Here is a 17,006-nt window from a genome sequence, read left to right on the forward strand (position 1 = left end):
TCTGGAAGCAGTTTAGTGCAATCATAGAGTCATCCTATTATCTACTGAGAAGTTACACGGAAGTAATTAGGGGTTAAGTGAATCATTTATTGGCCCTTTAATGGTAATTGCTGTTGTGAGAATGTTTCTCATTTCCTTCCCCCATTATGAATCGAGTATTCGAACCTGTGACTTTGTATTCACGAACATGAACATACATTCTTTGTCTCGCTGCCTCTCTCTCCTTCTGTCTATAGGAATGTGCGCAGTATTTCTTGGAAGTGAAGGATAAAGACATTAAACACTCATTAGCTGGACTCTTCGTGGAGATACTTGTGCCTGTAGCTGCTGTAAGTGCATTTCAATGTATTGCTCAGTCTAAGTAATGTAAAGGCAAAATATATAGAGAAAATATATAGAGACCTAACTTTTGCATCATTTGTCCTCCCAACCAGACTGTGAAGAATGAGGTGAACGTACCGTGTCTACGAAATTTTGTAGAGAGTTTGTACGATACCACGCTGGACCTGTCCTCTAGGAAGAAACACTCTTTGGTAAGTTTGGTAGGAATAAAGGGAGATGTTTTATTCCGTGTTCTCCACTGCTCATATATCTTCATTTCCTTTCCATTACCAGCTATTGGTGAAAGCACTTACTGTAACTCTCCAATATGTGGGCTTTTATCTCTTCATGGGAACGAGACAGGAGTGCAGTGAGCAGTGCACAGGCTTGAAGAAGGGCCAGATGGGCAATATTTGCCCACAGCGGGGAAGCAGGGAGGGGGAAACAGCAAATTAGATGCAGTACATCTCCCTTATTAAGATAGTGGTGTCACACGAACAAGCATGCTATAAAACTACACTGTTTAATTGTCAGGTCTGGTACAAAAATGTCTCTTTACCACGGCCTACAAGTTTTAACCATGAATGTTAAGGAAATGACAGAAGCAGTTCTGAAAGAGATGCTCTCTTAGTACCAGTTTCCTCTCTATTCCTTTCTATCAAGTCACTGTAATTTAACTTAAAATATTATTTCCTTAAAGTGAGCAAAAAATTCTGCCATTTGAACAAGAATTTTAAAAATTGTTTCCAGCGTATATACAGATATTTTTCAAGTGTTTATTTTTGTCTATTTTAGTAGCTTTATCTTTCTTGTTTCAAGATGCATACACTAATTTCTAGAAGATTCTTGCAACAAGTTGATTTAAATTGAAATATTCTTATCACACTATAAGATTTTTTCACAGGTTTTAAGAAAATAAGGAAGAAAAACTGACATTTCTTGATTAAATTGAGATTTTTTTGTGGTGCGTCAGAGCTATGCTAAGCAGTGCCGTTCCCCCTTAGTTGTCTCCAAAATGTCACTGCACCTTTTGTTCTCACAGCCGGTTGACTGAACCGTTGAATAATACAAGATGACATCAGACTGCCGTGTTGCATTATTGCTGGTTGCTGTTGATGTGCAATTTGCGCTATGTGCATGGGTTCCTCAGGCTGAGACTCGTGTTCTCAGGGCTGCAGACGCGTCACTCAACCAGTATGGATGCTTCCTCCGACAATTTCCCCAAATAGTCCAGGTCACCCATGCATTCCAGACTGAAGCTTCACTAAACACTCGACACACCTCACTGCAAACATAAATTTTCTTCACTTTTTCAAAGCGAACAATGCAAACCATAAGCTGCCATGTCAGAGCAGGATGGACAGACATGAGAAGAATGACAGTAACGTGGTGCATAATTGTTATTCTTTTACATTCTGAGTGCCTGAGTGAGAGGAGACACTGAAATGAGAGAGAGGCAGATAACAAATAACTGCTTTGATAAGGAGTGACAGGTACCAGATGCATTCGTCAAACCTAGCATTTCTACAACCATTCATGACAAGGGTGTACCTGAACTCACACTAATCATTAGGAAGGCATTCATGTTCAAGAATGATCTGCATGCATACTGTAAAGGGCCCTTCATAGTTCACATTAGAAACCAAGTCCACTTTCCTGTATGTGAACTTTGTACTGAAAGCTTTGATATATTTGTCTCCCCTATAAAGAAGTAAAGATAAAGATATTAACACTGCCACGAAATGAGAGTAAAAAAAATCTATTCCCAAGTGTTCCATTTGCCCATAAATTAACTTAACTTAATTTATTTGTCTCGTGAAATCCATTAACAAGTTAAAGCACAGAGAAAGAAGCGGTCTGTTGTTGAATTTGCTCTTTAAATTGACTTCCAGAGAGGAGGATGGTGACTGAGAAACAACTGGTTAATGAGGGATTTATGTGGTCTCAAATAATTGGAACATGATTGCAGAAAAAATGTTAAGCTCAATCTAAAATAATGTAATTGCCTGTTGTTGATAAAGGACAAAGGAAGAGCTCAAAAAATAGATTTTAGCTTAAAATAAGAAATTCTCAGATGTATTTTGATCAACCCTCTTTAAAGGGGACATATCATGTTTTTTTTCTCTTTTATTTTCTCTTATTGTTACATTATTATAATTTTGGATGTTAAACATGGTCAAAGTTCCAAAATTTAAGGTGAACATTTGTAAAAATGCTCCCTGAAAGTCAAAAGCCCAGTCTTCAGCCAAGTTACCTCTACTTCCCCGTCGAACTGACATCAGATTGTAAAGAACTTGTCGAGTAAAGAACTGGAAAAAGATGTTTGTTTAAGTAGCCTTCAGAGCCGGCCAATCAGAGCAGAGTGGGCTCATCAGGAAGGATTACTTAAAGAGACATGAGCTGAAACGGCCTGTTTCAAACAGAGGCTTAACTGAGGGGCTGCATAAAGAGCCAGTATAAGATAAATAAGATTTGTTTATTTTTAAACTGTAAATCATGCAAATATGTTCCAGTAGAGCCTCAGAATAGAAACATAGACCTGTAAATGTGCATGATACGTCGCCTTTAAAAGATGGTATGTCTATAGAGCAGTAAGTAACTCAAAGAAAGAAAAAACTGTTTCAAAGTAATAAAAGGTATAGTCAATATAGAAAACTGGCAAGGAAAACATTCAGTGAACGATGAACTTAAATTATCCTGATACATAACTACTTGTCTTCTAAAGCTCCTTTTACAAATGTCTCCCATCTGTCTTCTCTCTCCTCCCCAGGCGCTCTATCCTCTGGTGACCTGCCTGCTGTGTGTCAGTCAGAAGCAGTTCTTCCTCAGCCGCTGGCACATTTTTCTCAACAACTGCCTGTCAAACCTCAAGGTCAGCCTTTCTTTCTATACCATGGAAATGTAAGACTTACTGTAGTAGGGTGTAGGAGTGTCCGGGACCAGCCAGTTTACTTCTCTGTTGTTGATTGATGGTAATACTCACACAATAGCTATGCAGCCTGTGCAGTAAATTTCTGCCCACGGGGAATGATTTTGCCAAACAGTACACGCACACAACACTGAACTTCACACAACAAACTACTGCACCAGCACTACCAACAACAGTAAAATCTTCAATCAGTATGTACTGACTTGACGAAAACACTGCAGGTAAAGAAGGCAGTGATTAATGGGGGGTCATAAACACTCCTGTTTGAAGTTTGATTCATGACCAACGCTAAGAAAGTAACGTATGTACTGGACAGAGTACATTTTCACGTGTCCATAAGGTACAGTATGTAAGGAATGCCTGGTGGGGTAGCAGTGCTTTTCTCTCAGAAACCTTGTTTGTCTTTTAGGTTGAGAGTTGAACCGTGCAAAACATTTTTTTTGTCATGTGGAGCTATGTGAAAAACTGTACCTGATGAAACACAGCTGTTTTGAATTAATTTTTGTCTCGCATTTGTGTGAATGCAGAATAAAGATCCCAAGATGGCACGTGTGGCTCTAGAATCACTCTACCGCCTGCTCTGGGTTTACATGATCCGGATAAAGTGCGAGAGCAACACTGGAACACAGAGGTAACAACAACATGCAGTTACAAAGTGCAAGATGTAATTTTAAACGTGTTACATTTTTAGTATGAATATGTAATTTATCACAAAATGATATTACCTTTCAATTACCATGAACAAATTACAATACAAAGAAAATCCTACCAAGAAACTCTTCACATTTTAGCTCTGTTTTTTCTTCTTCTTTTGTGCTGTAAAATGATGTCGTTGTGATTTTAATGTTTTTAGAAGATTTACTTAAAAACAGTTCTAAAAACTGGGAAATGCTGAGTCACTCTTTTCTGTTGTGGTGTTGTTTGTTTAGTTTGGTAATTACGCTTGTTTCTTAAAAGTGATGTGGTAACAATTTGTTATTGTCAAAGGTGACACATGTAATGATTTTACTCATGTATTTATATTGTGTCTCAACACTCCCTCCTCTCCACTCTCTGACTGTGTCTCCTTTTTCCCATCTCTCCTGTTATCTCCAGTCGTCTGACGTCAATCACCTCCACGCTGTTTCCCAAAGGGAGTCGTAGCGTTGTGCCCAGAGACATGCCACTTAATATTTTTGTCAAGATTATCCAATTTATAGCACAGGTGTGTATGACACTCACATAAATACACCAACACGCTCACAGCTTTAGAATAAATACATGAGAAATGACGTGGAGTCTGTTTTGTATACTTTTTTGCCAATATTTATTCTGTGCTAGTCTCTGCTATCACTGAGATAAACAAACATTTATTAATCTAAAATTCTTAGTTGACACAGTTGCAGAAAATGGTCAAAAGCTTAAAAAAAAGATTATTTTAATACCTACTCCCGTAGTTGCTCTGATAATACAGGATTACCAAGAATGTAGGCCATCAGGTATTTATTACATTTCACCAGTATACATTAACAAAATTGATTACATTTCATCTAGTGGCTGTATGAGAGGGTGATGTTTCAAAAGTGTATACACTCTTGACTATTTAACAGCGTGTATGTCATTTAAAACTGAGTGGACCTGCAGGGTAAATAACTCAGATAAAGATAAATGAGACTTATTATCTCCATTCATTTTTTTCACTTTTTTTTGTATTTTGTCTCCATATAATCAGTAAAGTGATTAAAATTTGCATAAATTGTGCATCATTGTTGACAGCAGACGTACCTGCTGCCTCATACTACATTAAAAAAAAAACCTGTCACACCGGCATGTTTGTCTTCTATTCAGGAGAGACTGGATTTTGCTATGAAGGAGATCATATTTGACCTGCTGAGCGTCGGGAAACCTGCCAAAGCCTTCAGTCTCAACCCAGAGGTAACGAAAGCAGACACAGACGTTAAATCATGTGCACGCAATTACGCGCAGATCAACAGTGTATCTCTTGGGTGTGTTACAAGGATGAGCATTCCAGTTTGGTTTTGTTTTTTTGTTTTTTTTTTAGTCAGCGAGGCAGGTAAAGAACAGTATGCTCTCTGTTGGAACGTTGAAATGAAATGCACTAGTGGACTGAATAAACAACATTTCAGCTGTAGTGAAATGATGCACTCAGGGTTTATCTTATGCAATGTGATAACTGTGTTCTGGTTATATAAACACTCAACCAATTATTATTATTACTCAACTATTGCAAGTATGCCTTGGATAATTTTTATAATGAAGTCATTAGGATTGTGAGGTCATATAAACCATTCATCATACACATATTGTTGTAGTAAGTGTAGATTGTCTAACTACTTAAATTACAGATATTGTAAGATCACTTCTAATTAGGAAAAACAATTCCTGTATTGAGCAGCACTGAATAAACATTTATATAGAATGGATTCTGTCATGTAGCCTTGCCACAAATTAGCCATTGCTCTTGATAAACTTTTTGGACATGTCGTAAAGATGCTGCGCTTTGTCTTTGTCCCAGCGTATGAACATAGGTCTGCGGGCGTTCCTGGTGATAGCAGATGCTCTGCAACAGAAGGACGGAGAGCCTCCGATGCCCAACACAGGAGCCACTCTGCCCTCTGGAAACTCTCTTAAGAAGAAGAAAACCTATCTCAGCAAGACCCTTACTGAAGAGGAGGCCAAACTAATAGGTTTGTGTGTGTGTGTGTGTGTGTGTGTGTGTGTGTGTGTGTGTGTGTGTGTGTCTGCAGGCATGAGAACTAGTTTAATTTGTATGTCGTCTCTAATTCCATGTTATCGTCTCTCTCTGCTTTCCACAGGCATGTCCTTGTACTACTCCCAGGTGCGAAAGGCTCTGGACAACATCCTCAGACACTTGGACAAGGAGGTGGGTCGTTGCATGATGCTCACCAGTGTCCAGATGCTCAACAAAGAACCAGAGGACATGATCACGTATGTTAACTACAAAGTGCAGCATCTGTTTTTTCAGCCTTGTTTGAAATGAGGCTGTTTTAGTGACTGAGCGTTTTGTACAAAGCCTGACAAATTATCATTTTTGCAAAAATGAAATTAAACAGCCAACTTTCCTTGTTCAAGCAGATTGTTTTCTGAATAAGTGTTAGCATGTTTAAAGTCCCACTCCATCTCTGACAGTGGTGAAAGGAAGCCTAAAATCGACCTGTTCAGGACATGTGTGGCTGCCATTCCTCGTATCCTTCCTGATGGCATGTCCAAACCTGAGCTGATTGACCTGCTCTCACGGTGAGTTAGAGATGGGACAACTTCATTTCTTGCTGGCTAACATGTCGTAAAATGCCAATGAAGTCGTACAACTTCATCAGTTAATTTGGTTATTTTGGTTTTTATATCTGTCAGCGATATCTTATTCATTCAACTTTGTTCATATGTTGTCATCTATCCCTCAGACTTACGGTGCACATGGACGATGAGCTTCGTCTCATTTCCCAGAACTCCCTGCAAAGCCTGCTACTCGATTTCTCAGACTGGAGGGAAGACGTCCTGTTCGGTTACACACATTTCCTTTTGCGTGAGGTATAACTGACAGAGACCTGCAGCTCCTTAGAGAGTACAACTGACAGTAAAAGATTATATGCAGCATTTGCATTGGTTGAACTATGCTGATTTATTGTGCACATACATAATTGATAAGCACTATTGAACAGGAAAATAGTAACACAGTTTGAGAAGATAAGCCTTAAGGTCCTTAAATCATCAAAAAGAAAAAAAAACCTCGTTTTGCTGCTGGTTTTACTACTTTTCACTGTTCACTGATTAATGCATATTCAATCACATTTTGAAATATCATAAAAAACATACATTACTAGTTTACACCAGCAAAAATTGATTCAGAATTACAGAGAATCTTCTTTTCATTCTTTTTTAATCCAGATCAAATTTACACATATGTAAATACAAAACTGTCTACCTCAAAGTAGGTTGCTACCACAGCACTTTTGTGCCTCTTTTTTATGTGCATATGAATTGTTTTAACCAAAAGACATAAAACATTGCCTCTAGTTCTCTCTCCATGGTTTATGACCTAAGTAGATTGATGTAGTTTACACTTGAAAATTATCATTTGTGCTACAGGAGGCCTATCAGTAAAAATGCCACTGGAGTGATTCATAACTGAATCAGAATTAACAGCATGCACCAACATGTGCAGCCATTCTATAAATGTCCTTCTCCAAACTCTTCCAGGTCCAAGACACACATCAGGGTTTGCAGGATGCATCTGTAAAGCTTCTTCTGCAGCTGCTCACACAGTGGAGGTTAGCTCTGCAGCTCCAGGGGAAGATGCGAGGTGGAGTTGAGGTTTGTACGGTTTGTCAATTTCGCCACTTGTCAAGTTCCGTAACTACATGTTTACTTACATGTCAGACAAGGTGAAATGCAATTGTATTTGTTTCTCCTCAGTGTTCTAAAATGTTTTTTTTTGACTAATTTCTCTTCCCTCTTTGTCTTCCCTCTTCATCAGGCCAGCACCAGACTGCCAGATCGAAGCCCTCATTGCTCTGTACTCCATGCAGTCGAGGGCCTGGCTCTACTGCTCCTCTGCTCATGTCAGATCAGCACGAGGAAGCTGGCAGTTGGTGTGTTAAGAGAAATACGCTGCCTCTTCACAGCTCTGGGACACGCTGAGGTACAGCACAAGACAATATTCACCAGCTTTTTAAACACTCATGTAGATTTTAAGTGACTGACAAAGCAGAGTTGAAAGATAAATATTACCAAAATGAAACAAGCATTTGGTGGTAAATTTGGGAGGAAGGAACATGAAAACAGTGGGACAGAAGTAAAGCAATCTGATCGTGATTAGAGATGCAGCATATGCAGCCTGTGAATTCTCTCACATTGTATGACGCTGCTATAAAAATAGCTGCCTCTATAAATGTCTTCCCCTCTAGGATGATGACAAACCCATGATAGAGGTCATGGACCAGCTGAGCCCAGCTGTAATGGACAGCTTTGTTCATGTGGCTGTTTCTGACTCAGTAAGTATATTTGTGAAAAGAGTGTTGATTTTATTCTCCACAGCACAGTACATCAGATCAATTATTTATAACACAACCTTCCAGGTCACTTCTTAAATTCTTCTTCTCTCCCTCAGTCCACCTTACCCCTGAGCCACCATGTTGACCTCCAGTGGTTGGTGGAGTGGACGGCTCGACTGGTGAGCAGCTCATATGACGTGAAAAGCCCGAGCCATGTCTGGATCTTCGCCCAGTGCATGAAGGACCCCTGGGTGCTCTGTCTGCACATCTTCTTGCGGCAGGAGCATCTGCCCAAACACTGCCCCATCGCTCTGGGATATGCCTGGCCCTACGCTTTCACACGGCTACAGCTGCTACTGCCACTGGTTGACCCCAAGTACATGAACACATATTCATTTTATTGTATTTTTTAGGCATTTAAATGTTTATTTAATAACCAAAATAATAACCAAAACCAAATAATCCTCTGAAAAATGTTTATGGCAATAGAATTGATCATGTATCTCATACAACAAATTATACGAGTCTACGAAAGATTAAAATATCTGACCACCTACCCCTTCTCCTTTTCACCTGTCTTTCTACAGCAGCCCAGTAAATGCTAAGAAGACCAGCACAGCTGGCTCCAGCGACAGCTACATCTCTCTGTGGCGCAACTACCTGATCCTATGTCTCGGTGTGGCTAAGCCAAGCATCATGTCCCCCGGTCACCTCAGAGCTTCAACTCCAGAGATCACTGCCACCACGCCTGACGGCAGCGTCACCTACGACAACAAGGTGTGTGTTTGTTTGTGTGAGAGTAGGGTTCATATAAGATATAGGGAACTAGAAATGTACTGCATGGGATTAGTTAATAGTTACCAGATCCTTAAAGTGTTGGAATGGCACAAATAGTCAGGGAAAATATTCTATATATTGCTGCTCTGTCCCGATGCATGATGAATACGGTCTAAATTATGATGAATAATCCTCAGGTAGAGATTCATATTGACACTGTCATAGCATAAAGCCTATCAAATATTGACCAACCCAGTAGAAAAAAAAAAGACTTTTGTAAATTTTGGATCAGGATAAGGCTGTTAAATGTTGCCCTCAAGTATGAATATGTATGGTTTTGATATGTTTCATTCTTATTAATTTGTGTTTTTGTATTTTTTTTTATCACACAGGTGATAGGCACTCCCTCAGTAGCTTGGCTTTTAAAACAGCTGGTCCCACTGATGAGAGCTGAGAGTCTGGAGATCACAGAGTCTCTGGTGTTGGGCTTTGGATGCACAAATGCTCTGGTCTTCAGGTACTGAAACAGGAACATTTATAAATACAATGTTACTCACAGCTCACATCATTAAACTCCGACTTGAGTCAAGTGCTAAATATTGTTTTTACCAACTATGGGTGCCACATAATTCTCAGATGACTGTTCAAGAATCATAAAAGATGTGAGCTTTTGCTTCGGTAGAGAATAAACACACAAAGCCTGAGTGACAACTGTATAGATTTAGATTACAATAGAAAATGGATGATGTGCTAGATTTGGTTCTTATCTCTTACATAAGAAAGACGGGATTCATTAGTCTTTTTACGCTCCCCTCTCCCATTACTTATTCCCATGTATCTGTACATTCTCTTCATAACTGAGATGAGCCGCATGCCTCTCTGACATTCTGAGAAGAAAAACAAAACGGCGTCACTGATGTAGGAAAGGAATTCTTAGAGGGACAGAGATGTATCGCATTTTTTAAAGGACAGAGGTTCCATTGTGAACAGGAGGTATTTCATTTTGAAGAGATTAACTATTTTTAACCTGAAATGTTTTTCAAAAGGGTGCTCATTGTTATTAAAGAGATTAAGGTCTCCCCAGACAAATTTGTCTAACATTACTGTGTTTGAGGATTAGTGGTTTTAGGACATGTGACATTCGGGTTGCACAAGATAGATATCTGTTACAAACCATTCTATTTTCTCATGTCAGTCCGTCATTTATCTACAAGGAAGGAAGATCAGTCTCATTCAGCAATGAAGAAATCAGTTGTTTTTTTGGTTTTTACCCCTTTTTATCCTGTGTTTCTACAGGGAGCTAGTGGAAGAACTCCATCCATTGATGAAGGAAGCACTGGAACGTAGGCCTGAGGTAACACACACAAACACAAAGAGGGCAAGTGAGAGCAGCACTGAAACAGGATGAGATTAACTTTATTGATCCCAGATAGGAAATTGGGTAAATTCAGTATAATGTTAATCCAGAGTCACCAGTTAACACAGTGTAGAAGTATATCTTTCATGTTACATGTAGTGTACACTCATACATAGTAATTATTATTTATTACAATGAATGAAATGTTCATGTAAAACTCCTAATGGAAATACTAAAGTTTTACAGGTATAAACAAAACTGCATATGTATATTTAACTAATTTAAGTAACAACACTGTTTAAATTACAACAGCAGAATTTACTGTGTTTATTTAAGAACTTAAGGAAAATGTAATAGCAGTAAATTGAAGACCTGTTTGTGTTGTTTGCCTCCAGAACAAGAAACGCAGAGAGAGGAGGGATCTTCTCCGGCTGCAGCTGCTGAGGATCTTTGAACTGCTGGCGAATGCAGGAGTTATCAGTGACAGGTAGCACACATTTAATCTATGTAATGCCTTCTAGTTGTTTTGGTTTTGGTCTTCTTTATGCTATATACACCAACTCCGCTACTGTTGTTTGCTTATGCAACATAATGCTTCATGTTTGTCCCTGTTGATATATACACATATTTGTTGAGGGAGCTACAAGCCATCAGTCATTTTATTGTTACAACTTTTTCTCACAAGTTTCCCTCTGTAATTTCTCAACTGCTGAAAAAAAAAGATCTCTAGGATTACCAAAGTTAGATTTCCTTCTCCTCCGTAGCACTAATGGAGCACTGGAGCGTGATTCCCTGGCATTGGGTGCCTTGTTCCTTGAGTATGTGGACCTAACTCGGATGCTTCTGGAGGCTGAGAATGAAAAGGAGCTGGATGTGCTTAAAGACATCAGAGCCCACTTCAGTGGGATGGTGGCCAATCTCATCCAGTGTGTTCCTGGTAAATCATTTTGTTACTTTTTCATGATATTACTTTTTATTTATAATACATTGGTCTTTCATTAGTAGCAGATTTAGCAGTCTTCTGCTGCCACAAACTAAATTTACACACCTCTCAGAACAAATACTCATATATTAATGTATATGAGATTTAAATGATAAATTTAAATGTTCATATGAACGTCTGTCTCCTATTTTGACCCTTCATGTCTCTCTCTCACACTCAATCTGCAGTCCACCACAGGCGCTTCCTCTTCCCTCAGCAGTCACTGAGACACCATCTCTTCATCCTCTTCAGCCAATGGGCCGGACCCTTCAGTGTCATGTTTACTCCCCTTGATCGTTACAGTGACCGCAACCACCAGATCACTCGCTACCAGTACTGCGCTCTCAAGGTAAGCAGTACCCTCTGTGTTTTTTTATTCCTTTTATTGTATTCTACAGAAACATTAGTGGAAACTTTAGTTATCTCTTGTTATATTTTGAACTTTGTCACCTAGGCTATGTCAGCAGTTCTGTGCTGTGGTCCGGTTTTTGACAATGTGGGACTCTCTACTGATGGCTATCTCTACAAATGGCTTGACAACATCTTGGCCTGCCATGACATACGGGTACGTCAGGTTTGAAATTTTCTAACATGAACATGCATATTTTTCTTAGCGCAATAAGTTATTTGAATCTCAGTTTTCTTATTCTGTGATGCTTCTTTTTTGCTGTTTCCTAATTGTGGATAAAACGTGTTTGCCCTAGGTGCACCGTCTGGGGTGTGAGGTGGTCATCCTGCTCTTGGAACTGAACCCAGACCAAATCAATCTGTTCAACTGGGCTGTGGACCGCTGCTTCACTGGATCGTACCAGCTGGCATCTGGCTGCTTCAAGGCCATCGCCACTGTCTGCGGTAACAGGTAGGGAATCATACATTTGTCAAAATCTGCTCTGTTGAAGATCCACCTGCTCCAGTAACTGCGTATAGCTTCTGACCTCCATGCTTGAGAGTTTAGGTGCAAATAAAATTTCAATAAATAAATTGTCACATTATTATTATTAAAATAACATATTGAGAATGACTTATGCAGCATGCTGAAAATGTTTTTTTTTCATAATGTACTTACAAAAGAACTGTACATACATGGTATTCTTTTTGTTAAAATGTGATTCCCTGCATACTGTCCACTCTGCTTTTGTCCAAATGTCAATTAACCATTTCTCCTTTTTTTGCCAGGAATTACCCATGTGACCTAGTCACGTTGCTCAATCTGGTGCTATTCAAGGCTTCAGACACTAGTAGGGAAATATATGAGATCTCCATGCAGTTGATGCAGGTACATACACTCATACAGCACACAGAAGACAAAAACACAGCTCAAATGATAAATATGTATTCATCAAAAATAGAACACAAGCATGAAGCCGAATCATGACAATGCATTTTGACTGTAAAGAATATATAATATGTCTGCAGGTGCTGGAGTCTAAGCTGTGTGCGTACTCTAAGCGAATGGTGGAGCAAAAGCCTGGTAACATTCTGTATGGCACACACGGCCCCCTGCCTCCCCTGTACAGCGTCAACTTATCTCAACTCTCCATCCAGCTGGCCAGCATGTACCCGGAGCTCACTCTGCCTCTCTTCTCAGGTAAATACTTTACTTCAGGGTGAATCTGTACACAGGTTATGTAGTCAGTTCTTTTGTAGAACTCTGTGTCGGAAAGGATAATGAAAAAAAAGATCTATACAGGGAAAGTGAAAACAAGATACAGAAGTACTTCACCCAAAGTGCAGGAAACAGCGCCAAGAATAGAAACCCATTAGATGTGTTTTGTTGAAAGTAGTACATCCTAACTGCTGACCCAGATGTAAATAGAGGCTCCAACACCCTCCCCACTCTATCATATTTTAACAGCAAACACTGGATATCAAATTAAGGAAGCAAACGTGCTCCCAAAATGCTGTTCTTTTGTGACATTAGTGTCAGCTGTGCTTCAAGAGTGCCCATTAACCATTGAAGCAGACAAGATGATCTCCAAAGCAGCTCAATCTCTTTAAAACCTCATAGCCAAAACCCCCAAAAGATCATTTTTCTCCCTGAGACAGTTACATTTGCTAAATTTCTGATTTTACTGAACACCTTTTAAAGAATGCTCAGCACTCAGGGCACTTATAACTGATTTGATTTCCTTTGACTTTGTTTTTGCCCGAGCAGAGGTGAGCCAGCGTTTCCCAACCACCCACTCCAACGGCAGACAGATCATGCTGTCCTACCTGCTACCGTGGCTCAGTAACATTGAGCTAGTGGACACGGGGCTCCTCCCCCCTGCTTCAAGCCCCTGCACACCAGAGGAAGAACCTCGTGGGCAGGCACACAGCATGGGTCTGTGCCCCAGTCTGAGAGGTAACGGCTGGGGCTCCCTGCAGGCGACCTCGCTGGTGCTCAACAACCTCATGTTCATGACAGCTAAGGTGGGAAGCAGTGTTTGTGCATGTATTTGAAATCACTCTTTCTTTCCCAATGAACTCTGCCTTTAAACTGAATTTTCCTTGTTGAATCACCAGTATGGAGATGAGGTTCCTGGTCCAGAGATTGAGAGCGCCTGGAACGCTCTGGTGTCCAACGAGAGGTGGAGCAACAACTTGCGGATCACCCTGCAGTTCCTTATTAGCCTGTGTGGAGTCAGCAGTGATACCACACTGCTGCCTTATGTAAGTATAGTCTGCACACACCAACACACTGCTCTATAGTCATAATCATGAAAACTGAAAGCTGTTTCACTCTAGAATTGAATTTGGATGACCCTTGTAGAAGATCCTTGTTTTCTTAGTGATTTACTGGTAAAGTAATGTAATATACAGTATAATGATATTTCAATGATTGCTATAAAGATACTGGGTCATGCATGTCATGATGAGGCACAACAAAAAATAAATAAATCTTAATAAAAAATATTGTAAAAATATGCAGAGATAATGTGAAGTACACGGTATCTCCAGTAGATATATATGTATCTGTTTTAGATCAAGAAGGTGGTGATCTACCTGTGTCGCAACAACACCATCCAGACTATGGAGGAGCTTCTGTTTGAGCTGCAGCAGACTGACCCAGTCAACCCTGTGGTCTTGCACTGTGACAACCCTCCCTTCTACCGTTTCGCCGCCAGCAACAAAGCATCGACCTCACAGACGGGTGGGAGGAGAAGTCCCTGTTATACTCTGTGATATCAGTTGATAATTTAATCTCAACATTGACTTTTAGTTTGAACTTGACAGATTTTTTTTACAGAAGGATGGTTGACTGTTCTGTATTTCTGAAGATTATCTTTGAAATGTCTCATGTGTAGGCACCACCTCCAGCAGTAATACTGTGGTGGCTGGTCAGGACAACCTGGCAGACACAGATGAGAACAAGCTGGTTAGAGAGAGTGAAGAGCGGTAAGTATTAATACATTTTTATATTTGTGTTGACTGGAGTTTGGCAAAAAGATATCTTTTTATGCAGACTTTTCAGTCATGGAATACAACTGTGTAAGTCTAGAAATTTAACTTGTAATATCATGCATTTTGTTTCAGCAGGGCCAGGGCTCACAACAGACTGGAGTCTCGCTACAGCAACAGCTCTGGAGGCTCCTACGAGGATGAAAAGAGTAAGTTGTCTTGGTTCTCATGAGAATGAATGCACGAACTTGCTGGACTTGTACAGTGTGTACTCACAAACAGCACAGAGGGATTCACAGCCGTCTGTTATTTGGAAAGAGCTCCAGGACACGGATTCTTCTTGTCAGTACATAATGTTCACCACTTTAACCTAAGACTCTTATGATAATCATCTCTAATTCCCTCCATACAGACATAAATATACAGATTGACAGTTTTTAGAGTGAAGAAACTGACAGGGATTCTAGACCATGAAACAAAAACTGTCCACATAGTAGTAAGTGTATATCAAATATGTTATTTGGACTCGAGCCAAGGCCCACCACTGTCCCTTATGACACAGATACAACCTCAACCACAGTGATGGTCTATCTTTAGCAAGCATCTGTGTTAGGGGGATTCCAGGCGTGAGTCTGCCACTCTTGTCCTCATGTGACTAAGCAGGGCTGTACCCAGCCAAGTACAAGGGTGGGTCTATTTCTCAAAAAGCGGACTTGTCTTTTCTGAGCAGGGGATATAATCACTTAACCAAGCCAGCGTCTGACCTGATACAAATATTTTACTCTTGTAAAGTCATGATAATTACATATTGTTTTATGTTATCAAGGACTTTACGTAGAATGTCATTATGTGACTCAGGATATACATTGTTGTTTTTAAAGGAAACATTTTAAGACATTTTGGGAAATCTGAATCTATTTCCGAAAATGTCGAACTTTTCCTGTAAACTGCATATGAAACATAACATCAACACACATAGACAAAACACCATTGACATAATATGAAATCTTTAGTTTAATTGTTACTTTTATTTGTCATTACAGTAAGTACGTTTCAATAGGTTCTGCTTCCCTTCTGATTCCCTCACTCTGTTTCCTATGTTTAGACAAAAAGTTGCTTTTTGTTTATACTTACCAAATGAAAATAAAATATAGTATTGTATTAGTTAAGTGTATTTGAAAACTATAGTGTCAACAGCTACTATCATGCTGAAGAACCACATTGTTGTTGAAATACCTGGACTGTGACATAACTCGTGTTTGGAATAACACAGGTTTTTAATTAGCTGTTGTGGTGTGGTTAAGTAATCTGTAACATGAGCTGTTTGGGGACTTTTTTGTACTAACAGTCTATGGTCTGAGTATTTTAAATTGATTTTAAATAGATATCAGTTTAGTGAGAGATGCCTGCATGTCCTGCATTTATGTGATAGATGTTTAATCAGGTTTAAGTATATTTTTATTGACTAAATCTTGGGATTGTTTTGTTTTTATAGATGACCCACTCCCACCATATGCCGGTTGGCTGCTGGGTGTTCTGGAGACCAACCATCCTCAGCCGTTACCCATGCCCGTTAACGGAGGCTGCTGGGCTCCTCTGGTTGACTACCTGCCTGAAACCATCACACCTAGAGGACCACTGCACAGGTACACACAAACAGACTCACAGTAAGAGCGATGATAGTAGTTTTTACTATCAGCAGTGTAGCCGCAGAGTCAGCAGAGCAAGGTATTCTCTCACACATACCCATCACACCTCCTCACAGATGGTCTGATAAACTTCAGCACGGAATGAAACTGAGCCAGCTTACTCCGTCTCTAGTATGTAAAGAATGAATATTAAAAGGGGTTTGCTGTTTTATCTTCCACATCTCTCTCAACACTTCAAAAACCATTACTTCAAATGAGATTATATATGTCTGTCTTGGAATTACAGGTTAGATTTATGAGACATATACAAAAGCTTCTAAAGTCAATGATGTATCTGCAGTTCGCACAATTCCAGGAAGATATACACAAAAACTGTTTTTAGTATAAGACTAGAATGAATTAATGGAAACCACTTTTTTTCCACAATTCATGTGTTAATTGTCTCAAGCACCTCCTTTAACCTGCTAATACAGATCTTCTTTATGACTTCAGTAAATTTAAGAGGTAAAACCAGTTAGGAAAACAAGTTTTCTTTTGAGTGTATTTGTCTTTTTCTTTCACTGATTTGATTAAAGTTAACCTATAATTACATCTTTAT

General features: G+C 39.5%; 1 protein-coding gene across 4 annotated transcripts in view; it reads left to right on the plus strand.

The window, feature by feature from the left end:
• fryb (furry homolog b (Drosophila)) overlaps window positions 1–17,006 on the plus strand; it is a 51,542-nt gene that overhangs the window by 19,435 nt on the left and 15,101 nt on the right. For all 4 annotated transcript variants that reach the window (XM_042430177.1, XM_042430178.1, XM_042430179.1 and 1 more), the window contains exons 9-38: window positions 237–329; window positions 435–533; window positions 3,092–3,193; window positions 3,778–3,881; window positions 4,346–4,454; window positions 5,078–5,164; window positions 5,766–5,937; window positions 6,067–6,199; window positions 6,401–6,508; window positions 6,673–6,799; window positions 7,469–7,582; window positions 7,746–7,910; window positions 8,176–8,262; window positions 8,379–8,638; window positions 8,850–9,039; window positions 9,432–9,556; window positions 10,336–10,393; window positions 10,792–10,883; window positions 11,161–11,333; window positions 11,567–11,727; window positions 11,833–11,943; window positions 12,083–12,237; window positions 12,555–12,654; window positions 12,795–12,966; window positions 13,534–13,790; window positions 13,884–14,030; window positions 14,343–14,511; window positions 14,666–14,756; window positions 14,895–14,968; window positions 16,255–16,405. In XM_042430177.1, coding sequence (XP_042286111.1) covers window positions 237–329; window positions 435–533; window positions 3,092–3,193; window positions 3,778–3,881; window positions 4,346–4,454; window positions 5,078–5,164; window positions 5,766–5,937; window positions 6,067–6,199; window positions 6,401–6,508; window positions 6,673–6,799; window positions 7,469–7,582; window positions 7,746–7,910; window positions 8,176–8,262; window positions 8,379–8,638; window positions 8,850–9,039; window positions 9,432–9,556; window positions 10,336–10,393; window positions 10,792–10,883; window positions 11,161–11,333; window positions 11,567–11,727; window positions 11,833–11,943; window positions 12,083–12,237; window positions 12,555–12,654; window positions 12,795–12,966; window positions 13,534–13,790; window positions 13,884–14,030; window positions 14,343–14,511; window positions 14,666–14,756; window positions 14,895–14,968; window positions 16,255–16,405 — 3,986 coding nt within the window. The remainder of the gene's footprint in view (window positions 1–236; window positions 330–434; window positions 534–3,091; window positions 3,194–3,777; window positions 3,882–4,345; window positions 4,455–5,077; window positions 5,165–5,765; window positions 5,938–6,066; window positions 6,200–6,400; window positions 6,509–6,672; window positions 6,800–7,468; window positions 7,583–7,745; window positions 7,911–8,175; window positions 8,263–8,378; window positions 8,639–8,849; window positions 9,040–9,431; window positions 9,557–10,335; window positions 10,394–10,791; window positions 10,884–11,160; window positions 11,334–11,566; window positions 11,728–11,832; window positions 11,944–12,082; window positions 12,238–12,554; window positions 12,655–12,794; window positions 12,967–13,533; window positions 13,791–13,883; window positions 14,031–14,342; window positions 14,512–14,665; window positions 14,757–14,894; window positions 14,969–16,254; window positions 16,406–17,006) is intronic.

The sequence above is a fragment of the Thunnus maccoyii genome, chromosome 13 (genome assembly GCF_910596095.1).
Source record: "Thunnus maccoyii chromosome 13, fThuMac1.1, whole genome shotgun sequence".
NCBI lineage: Eukaryota > Metazoa > Chordata > Actinopteri > Scombriformes > Scombridae > Thunnus > Thunnus maccoyii.